This window comes from Argentina silus (assembly GCF_951799395.1).
Source record: "Argentina silus genome assembly, chromosome: 4".
NCBI classification, from domain to species: Eukaryota; Metazoa; Chordata; class Actinopteri; order Argentiniformes; family Argentinidae; genus Argentina; species Argentina silus.
Genome location: NC_139658.1, coordinates 23,823,171 through 23,833,170, shown reverse-complemented (window position 1 = coordinate 23,833,170; position 10,000 = coordinate 23,823,171). Strand labels below are relative to the sequence as shown.

Below are 10,000 nucleotides of genomic sequence, written 5' to 3'. Positions count from 1 at the left end.
CCGCTGAGTCTGTGTTTGTCTACGTTTGGCGAGGGGGAGACTCTAAGGCCATTGGATCCTGCCTCCAGACATCCCAGCTCACAGTCAAGCCCTACAGTAAGAACGCCAGTTCAACTCAACCAGATTTCACGTCCATGCTGTCGCAGATTTGTATAAACAAGCCGTTCTGACAAAAGGAATGCAAAACAAATTTAGCATAAAATGCTTCTGTGTTCATTTGTTACCTGCCCCCATTGTTCACTGAATATCTCCTGTGACGATCTAACACTGAATCTTCCACCATATCTAATCTGCCCTCGGTTGCTGCCTCACTGTAAACACAGGATGTCTAATTCAACTTCAAAGTACAATCATTCTATGTTTTCCTGTGAGAAAATGCAAGTTTGAAGTCCTGGACGTCCCTTAATCAAAAAGAGTTAAGATCTCTAAAGTGAATCTAATGGAATTTGCCATGAAGAAGATTTACATAAGGAGCTCAATAAGCTAAGGAAACCAACAAGCAGACAGGGGATTTTTAAATAGTTTCATTATATGATGGGGAAAAAACAATTGTTTGTGTGATTAAATACTGAAGCAAATGTGCTCACCTTGTACTTTAAAACAAAGCAGTGTGTAATGATGTCAATTTAATTCACTTCGTTCCAAACACTCTGTGTGAGATAAATTCCCTGGAGTCCCTGGAACATTCCGGAAGCGCAGCCGGAACACAGCAGATACACAAATCTCCTTCAGACAACAGTCACTAAACACCACACAGCGGTCCTAGTGACCTCTGCGCCAACTCTCACTGTAGAAACCGACCCCTTGGTCTTACCCTGCCCTGGGACACGCGGCCCGCTCCCCGTCCTACCGGAAGACACGTCTGACATTCATCTCCTGCCTGAACGCAACAGCGTCCTCACCGCTGCAGCGACTGTTAAAGCTTGTTGTACTTAATGTTCATCGAAAGCTAAACCATGTGACTGATGGTGGCGTTTCCTACACGCTGATCCACAAGCGACAGGAAGAAAAGAAGAGGGGGATGAAGTAAAGGAAGACTGGTGACAACCTTAGGAGACATGCATTCAGGAGGGGGAGAGAGAGAGAGAGAGAGAGAGAGAGAGTCGGTAGGTGGGTGAGTGGGTGGGTAGGTGGGTGGGAGGAGGGGGGGGGGGTCAAGACAGTCGGAGGAGAGAGAGAGGGAGGTGCCCATAGGACCGAGGGGGGGGGGGGGGGGGTGTCTGGTCAACCTACCATTGACTAGGCTGGTGTTACCGGGGGCATTAGCACCTGCAGCACCATCGGTGGCTATAGTCGCGATGGGGGGGGCGGACAGATGGGAGGAGTCTAGCAAGTCATAATGGGGGGGGGGGGGGTAAAAAAAGGGGCAACAGTGAACAATACATAACATGGTAATAACATAGTTAAGAGCTTCAGTCCCACGGTAGGGAGTGTTTCTACACACACGGCTTCGCGTCGGAGGGAAAGGGGCTTGACTGGGATAACGGTTACAAATGCAGCATGAAACAGGTTTTACAGAATGTGGCTTTAACAGAATGATAAGGGGGTTCTAGGAGGACAGCACAACACAATGGTTGACGGCATCGGAAGCAAGGGTTCACCAAAGTCCTATGTTCACCTGCAGCATACACCTTGTGCCAGGTGATAATTATATACAGTATAACTGTATTATTATTAGTGATTATTATAATTATATATTACATATAGGGAGTATATATAGCTTGATGCAATTCAGAGACATTGTTTACTAAGAATACTTCAAATGTCGATGTTTACTTCAGTTGGAAGATTGATAAGGTATAGAATTCATCTCAACCATGTTATTCATGTCATGTGACTCAGCATTAGGAAATCATAACTCAAGCTTTGCTAGAAAAGTAACAGGAGTGAGTGAGCATTGGGGTTAAACTGTTATTGTTTCATCGAAGGTGGTTGGTCCTGCAGTACCATTACTACAATGGTAACAACTGGAGAGAAACTGCCATCGTTTTGAATAATTCTGTGTTCCAAATCATCCCCTAGCCCCTACGCCCTGCCTCCTAGCCCCTACCTCCGAACCCCTAACCCCTACGTCCTGCCTCCTAGAAGCTAGGAGCTAGGAGCTAGTGTCTAGGTGCTTCAGGAGGGGGTAGGAGCTAGGAGCTAGGGGCTAGGGGCAAGGTGGGTAGGAGCTAGGGGTCATTTTGGAACTCAGCATAAATCAAGGAGCATGTATACCTGTATACATTCAGGCAAGTGTGAACTTCACTGTAACAACAGGTCCCGCACCATAAACCTTCCCTACAGGCCATCGACTGGGCAGCGTTGTTGATGAGGAGCCCCTCCTTTATGCTAAAATCTGTCACAACTAAGTTTGGAGAAGCACAGCCAGAGACGATCAATACAGCGTTTGATTTAACGTTTTAACACCAACTCATTCTCACTGATTCTTGCTGCCGTACGGCTCCTATGGGTTCAGATCTAACAGTGGTAAGACTGATTCAACGTTCCCTGGGTGTGATCGGGTCAAACAGGATCGGGTCAAACCGTTGTCCAGTTCGTCTGTATGCAGGAGGGGTTATGAATATGAGATGCTTGTTGTCGCTCAGTTCTTAAAAAGATGCAGTGTGCAGACGCTCCCTTTTTAAGTGAAGGATTGGAGTGATTGTGTGAGGCTTGGTTAGAGGTCAGTGGGGAGGGGGGAGGGGGGGGGCGGGGGGTTGGGGAGGGGAGGGGTGGTTTAGTAGGGTTATTAAGGGGTTAAGGATCCTGGTTCTAGAAGGGGGGAGAGGGGACGGTTGAGTTAGGGTTGAGTTACGGTCACAAAGAGGGCATACTCTACCTGCGTGCTGAAGACCATCCTCCAGAGTCCCACCTGTATGGTCATTTACATAAGATAAGAGAGTCAGGACACAGGCACACACACCTGGGGACCACCACCCCACCTGGCCAGAGCAACCCCCCCCCCCATCACCAACAAGCAGCAGAAACACAGGCTTGTTCACATTGGTTTTCACATTGGTTCTGATATTGGTTTTCACATTGGTTCTGATATTGGTTTTCACATTGGTTCTGATATTGGTTCTCACATTGGTTCTGATATTGGTTTTCACACTGGTTTAAAAACAGGTTTTTTAGACATTGTGTTTAGACATTTGTTTTCATATGTAGCACTAAAGATAATACTAGTATTGATAGTAGTACTACTAGTAGTATCACTAGATAGTAGTATCACTAGTATTGATAGTAGTATTACTAGTAGTATCACTAGTATTGATAGTAGTATCACTAGTATTGATAGTAGTATCACTAGTAGTATCACTAGATAGTAGTATTACTAGTAGTATCACTAGATAGTAGTATCACTAGTATTACTAGTAGTATCACTAGTATTGATAGTAGTATTACTAGTAGTATCACTAGTATTGATAGTAGTATCACTAGTAGTATCACTAGTATTGATAGTAGTATTACTAGTAGTATCACTAGTATTGATAGTAGTATTACTAGTATTGATAGTAGTATCACTAGTATTGATAGTAGTATCACTAGTATTGATAGTAGTATTACTAGTAGTATCACTAGTATTGATAGTAGTATTACTAGTATTGATAGTAGTATTACTAGTATTGATAGTACTAAGACACGTTTTAATGACATACCCATTCTCACCCTATGTTGTTTGCACCAAAGAGAGACAGGCGTTTCTTGAGCGTTTAATCAGATTACAGATAGGCGGTTGATATATCTACATATCTACAGAGACACTGACCACACAGAGTACAGCTGAGAGGCTGTTTATTTAACCACAGACACCATCTGAGAGGCTGTTTATTTAACCACAGACATCATCTGAGAGGCTGTTTATTTAACCACAGACATCCTCTGTCTTTCCAAGAACAGGGGCACCTATTTCCAGCACTCAGACACACACTGGGTCGCAACCCAGATTTTGAAAAACAGTGCTGTAGGACACACTTTGAATACTCTAGTGGTGTGTGTGTGTGTGTGTGTGTGTGTGTGTGTGTGTGTGTGTGTGTGTGTGTGTGTGTGCGTGCGTGCGTGCGTGTGTGTGTGTGCATGTGCGTGGGTGTGGGTGTGCGTCTGTGTGTGCGTGTGTGTGTGTGTGTGTGTGTGAGTGTGTGTGTGTGTGTGTGTGCATCTGTGTGTGCGTCTGTGTGTGTGTGTGTGTGTGTGTGTGAGTGTGTGTGTGCAAGTTATCTCTGGCAGAAAGATGTGGCACAGATCATTCACAGTCACAATATAGAGTAGAGATGGTCCTTCTATCTTAGCAGGATCATTATATTTCACTTTATTCCAGAAACAGTCGACACACACACACACACACACACACACACACACACACACACACACACATCCACGCACCCACCCACACACACACACACACACACACACACACACACACACACACACACACACACACACACACACACATACCTTTCTTCTCCTTCTTCTCCTCCTCCCCTGTCTCTCCGGCCCCCAGCAGGGTCATGATGATGCCAGTCTGAGAGTTGACGCCTACAGCTGTCACCAGCATCCTGCCAGAACCCTCCATCACATGGGTACCTGGGGGAGGAGGGGGGAGGAGGGGAGGGGAGGGGAGGGGGAGAGGAGGGAAGGAGAGGAGGGGGGAGGGGAGGAGGGGAGGGAAGGAGAGGAGGGGGGAGGGGGGGAGGGAGGAGAGGAGGGGGGAGGGGAGGAGGGGAGGGAGGAGGGGGGAGGGGAGGAGAGGAGGGGGGAGGAGAGGAGAGCAGAGCAAAGTAGAGTAGAGTAGAGCAGAATAGTGTTACTGTCCACCCGGAAATGGAACATTGTATTTGGCTTGTTGTTGTTGTTATTCTGGCGCGCCGTATCCATGGGAACATTATGAAACTGTGCAGCGCTTTGTATCAAATCTACATGTATCAAATCTACATGTATCAAATCTGCATGTATCAAATCTACATGTATCAAATCTACATGTATCAAATCTACATGTATCAAATCTACATGTATCAAATCTGCATGTATCAAATCTACATGTATCAAATCTACATGTATCAAATCTACATGTATCAAATCTTCTCTGTATCAAATCTACATGTATCAAATCTTCTCTGTATCAAATCTACATGTATCAAATGTACATGTATCAAATGTACATGTATCAAATCTCCATGTATCAAATGTACATGTATCAAATCTACATGTATCAAATGTACATGTATCAAATCTACATGTATCAAATGTACATGTATCAAATGTACATGTATATGTAAACATGTATGATGATGGGCTTCGCTTGAAACAGAGATGATGAATGCAGTCACCTGCTGCTTACCGTATTCTGCACATGTATGCGCACACACACACACACACTACACACACGCACGCACACACACACACACACACACACATACACACACGCACACACACACACACGCACGCACACACACACACACACACGCACACACACACACACACACACACACACACAATGGTAACATAGAAGGGTAACTAGATGTCAGTTATGGACATGAATATAAAGAGTGCAATTATAACACTCAGCAAACTGGCACATGGTAATTATCACTGGTGGGAAAAGGCAAAGACAGCTGACACATGAAATAATACATAATTTCTACACGTATGCTTCTGCATACATTTCCTAGAATCCCTTACATGAAATGTCATCCAGCAACCCCCATATAATGTACAGAACAGAAAGAAAAGCTCCAGAAAGCAGAGAGAACACTGCTCTCCAGATGTGGAATGTCTCTCTCTAGACTGATATTCAAACTACCATTAAGATCCCTTCTCTCGCATTGAGGAGGTGTCAGGTGGCTGATCCTACTGGGGGGGCTGGTATAGGGGGCCAGGCCATGATGAAGGAGTGGGGGGGGGGGGCTGGTATAGGGGGCCAGGCCATGATGAAGGAGGGGGGGGGGGGGCTGGTATAGGGGGCCAGGCCATGATGAAGGAGTGGGGGGGGGGGCTGGTATAGGGGGCCAGGCCATGATGAAGGAGGGGGGGGGGGGGCTGGTATAGGGGGCCAGGCCATGATGAAGGAGGGGGGGGGGGGGCTGGTATAGGGGGCCAGGCCATGATGAAGGAGTGGGGGGGGGGGGCTGGTATAGGGGGCCAGGCCATGATGAAGGAGGGGGGGGGGGGGCTGGTATAGGGGGCCAGGCCATGATGAAGGAGGGGGGGGGGGGGGCTGGTATAGGGGGCCAGGCCATGATGAAGGAGGGGGGGGGGGGCTGGTATAGGGGGCCAGGCCATGATGAAGGAGGGGGGGGGGGGGCTGGTATAGGGGGCCAGGCCATGATGAAGGAGTGGGGGGGCTGGTATAGGGGGCCAGGCCATGATGAAGGAGGGGGGGGGGGGGCTGGTATAGGGGGCCAGGCCATGATGAAGGAGTGGGGGGGGGGGGCTGGTATAGGGGGCCAGGCCATGATGAAGGAGTGGGGGGGGGGGGCTGGTATAGGGGGCCAGGCCATGATGAAGGAGGGGGGGGGGGGGCTGGTATAGGGGGCCAGGCCATGATGAAGGAGTGGGGGGGGGGGCTGGTATAGGGGGCCAGGCCATGATGAAGGAGGGGGGGGGGGGGGCTGGTATAGGGGGCCAGGCCATGATGAAGGAGGGGGGGGGGGGGGCTGGTATAGGGGGCCAGGCCATGATGAAGGAGTGGGGGGGGGGGGCTGGTATAGGGGGCCAGGCCATGATGAAGGAGGGGGGGGGGGGGCTGGTATAGGGGGCCAGGCCATGATGAAGGAGGGGGGGGGGGGCTGGTATAGGGGGCCAGGCCATGATGAAGGAGGGGGGGGGGGGCTGGTATAGGGGGCCAGGCCATGATGAAGGAGGGGGGGGGGGGGCTGGTATAGGGGGCCAGGCCATGATGAAGGAGTGGGGGGGGCTGGTATAGGGGCCAGGCCATGATGAAGGAGGGGGGGGGCTGGTATAGGGGGCCAGGCCATGATGAAGGAGGGGGGGGGGCTGGTATAGGGGGCCAGGCCATGATGAAGGAGGGGGGGGGGCTGGTATAGGGGGCCAGGCCATGATGAAGGAGGGGGGGGGGCTGGTATAGGGGGCCAGGCCATGATGAAGGAGGGGGGGGGGCTGGTATAGGGGGCCAGGCCATGATGAAGGAGTGGGGGGGGGCTGGTATAGGGGGCCAGGCCATGATGAAGGAGGGGGGGGGGCTGGTATAGGGGGCCAGGCCATGATGAAGGAGGGGGGGGGGCTGGTATAGGGGGCCAGGCCATGATGAAGGAGGGGGGGGGGCTGGTATAGGGGGCCAGGCCATGATGAAGGAGGGGGGGGGCTGGTATAGGGGGCCAGGCCATGATGAAGGAGGGGGGGGGCTGGTATAGGGGGCCAGGCCATGATGAAGGAGGGGGGGGGGCTGGTATAGGGGGCCAGGCCATGATGAAGGAGGGGGGGGGCTGGTATAGGGGGCCAGGCCATGATGAAGGAGGGGGGGGGCTGGTATAGGGGGCCAGGCCATGATGAAGGAGGGGGGGGGGCTGGTATAGGGGGCCAGGCCATGATGAAGGAGGGGGGGGGGCTGGTATAGGGGGCCAGGCCATGATGAAGGAGGGGGGGGGGGCTGGTATAGGGGGCCAGGCCATGATGAAGGAGGGGGGGGGCTGGTATAGGGGGCCAGGCCATGATGAAGGAGGGGGGGGGGCTGGTATAGGGGGCCAGGCCATGATGAAGGAGGGGGGGGGGCTGGTATAGGGGGCCAGGCCATGATGAAGGAGGGGGGGGGGCTGGTATAGGGGGCCAGGCCATGATGAAGGAGGGGGGGGGGGCTGGTATAGGGGGCCAGGCCATGATGAAGGAGGGGGGGGGGCTGGTATAGGGGGCCAGGCCATGATGAAGGAGGGGGGGGGGCTGGTATAGGGGGCCAGGCCATGATGAAGGAGGGGGGGGGCTGGTATAGGGGGCCAGGCCATGATGAAGGAGGGGGGGGGGCTGGTATAGGGGGCCAGGCCATGATGAAGGAGGGGGGGGGGCTGGTATAGGGGGCCAGGCCATGATGAAGGAGGGGGGGGGGCTGGTATAGGGGGCCAGGCCATGATGAAGGAGGGGGGGGGGCTGGTATAGGGGGCCAGGCCATGATGAAGGAGGGGGGGGGGGCTGGTATAGGGGGCCAGGCCATGATGAAGGAGGGGGGGGGGGCTGGTATAGGGGGCCAGGCCATGATGAAGGAGGGGGGGGGGCTGGTATAGGGGGCCAGGCCATGATGAAGGAGGGGGGGGGGCTGGTATAGGGGGCCAGGCCATGATGAAGGAGGGGGGGGGCTGGTATAGGGGGCCAGGCCATGATGAAGGAGGGGGGGGGGCTGGTATAGGGGGCCAGGCCATGATGAAGGAGGGGGGGGGGGCTGGTATAGGGGGCCAGGCCATGATGAAGGAGGGGGGGGGGCTGGTATAGGGGGCCAGGCCATGATGAAGGAGGGGGGGGGGGGCTGGTATAGGGGGCCAGGCCATGATGAAGGAGGGGGGGGGGCTGGTATAGGGGGCCAGGCCATGATGAAGGAGGGGGGGGGCTGGTATAGGGGGCCAGGCCATGATGAAGGAGTGGGGGGGGGCATGGTATAGGGGGCCAGGCCATGATGAAGGAGAGGAAGGGGAGGGGGGGGGGGGGGCATGGTATAGGGGGCCAGGCCATGATGAAGGAGGGGGGGGGGGGGGCTGGTATAGGGGGCCAGGCCATGATGAAGGAGTTCTGACAGAGAGCAACAGGTCTGACAGAGAACAACAGGTCTGACAGAGAACAACAGGTCTGACAGAGAACAACAGGTCTGACAGAGAACAACACAGATGGTTGAACTACTGCTGCTATAAATGACAGCACTGCCTCTCTGTCCCGGAATCAGAGCCACAGCTGGTAACAGTGGACGTCTTAGTCAAACATCACATAAACACCGGCGGTGATTAGACTGGACTTGATCTATTCATCCGCAGAGAAAAAAACACCTCATAAATACTGTACTCCCGTTCTGATTGAGGAGAGCAGCTGACATATGTGAACTGACCAGAGAGCAACATGGGGTCCTTGTCGGCGGCCTTCCTGACGTGATCCGACTCCCCCGTCAGAGAACTCTCGTCTATCTTCAGATCGTTCCCTTGTATCAACACCCCGTCGGCAGGGAGAAGGTCACCTGGAACCACAGAAGAAGAACAGGAGGAGATGTTACAACAGTACAACCACCACAGAAGAAGAGGAGATAGTCTGTTAGAACAGTAAAACCACCACAGAAGAAGAAGAGATAGTCTGTTAGAACAGTACAACCACCACAGAAGAAGAGGAGATACTCTGTTACAACAGTACAACCACCACAGAAGAAGAGGAGATATTGAATGTTTAATCTCATATATGTCTATCTATTCACCGCTGCCCATAGCCACTACTGGCCTTGCTAACCCAATGTATGTGTACGGCACCTGTAGTCTATATTACAGTGTTTTGGGGTTTAAATAATCTTTTTGATGATTCAAATACGCTGTGAACATCATGATTACATGTCGCCATATCCCACAATCAAGTCATTGGGGTCACAGGAAATGATTAATGTCCAATTCGGGGCCGCGAGGCAAAAAAGTGAGGAGAACCTGTGATCTCAGAGCTGAGTGTGTTCCCACATCGGCCTCCAGGGGGTGAGAGAGAGCGCACGTACCGTACTTGATCTGTGCGATGTCCCCGACCACGATGTCAGCGACGGGCAGCTGTATGACCTGGGCTCCGCGCACCACCTGGAACTTCTGCTCCTGCTCGATGCGGCTCTGGAGACCCCGGAATTGCTTCTCTTTGCTCCAGTCGTTGAAGGCCGTGACGAGCACAACGCAGACCACCGAGAGCAAGATGGCAGCGCCCTCAATCCAGCCGGCTTCAGCCTCGCCCTCATCCTCGGTCCCTTGTGCGGCCGAACCACAGGCTGTCAGGAGAGCGAGAGAGAGAGAGAGAGGGGGGGGGGGGGGTACACGCAGAGGTCAAATGGTATCTGGGACAAAAC

The 10,000-nt window shown here is 52.5% G+C and overlaps 1 protein-coding gene across 1 annotated transcript in view; it reads right to left on the bottom strand.

Annotated features, from left to right (window-relative positions):
* atp2b2 (ATPase plasma membrane Ca2+ transporting 2) overlaps window positions 1-10,000 on the bottom strand; it is a gene marked incomplete at both ends in the record, with an annotated part of 76,422 nt that overhangs the window by 33,869 nt on the left and 32,553 nt on the right. Inside the window, 5 exons of the mRNA XM_083668550.1 lie at window positions 1,234-1,326; window positions 2,822-2,854; window positions 4,438-4,566; window positions 9,023-9,148; window positions 9,665-9,922. Of these exons, the coding sequence (XP_083524676.1) occupies window positions 1,234-1,326; window positions 2,822-2,854; window positions 4,438-4,566; window positions 9,023-9,148; window positions 9,665-9,922 (639 nt within the window). The remainder of the gene's footprint in view (window positions 1-1,233; window positions 1,327-2,821; window positions 2,855-4,437; window positions 4,567-9,022; window positions 9,149-9,664; window positions 9,923-10,000) is intronic.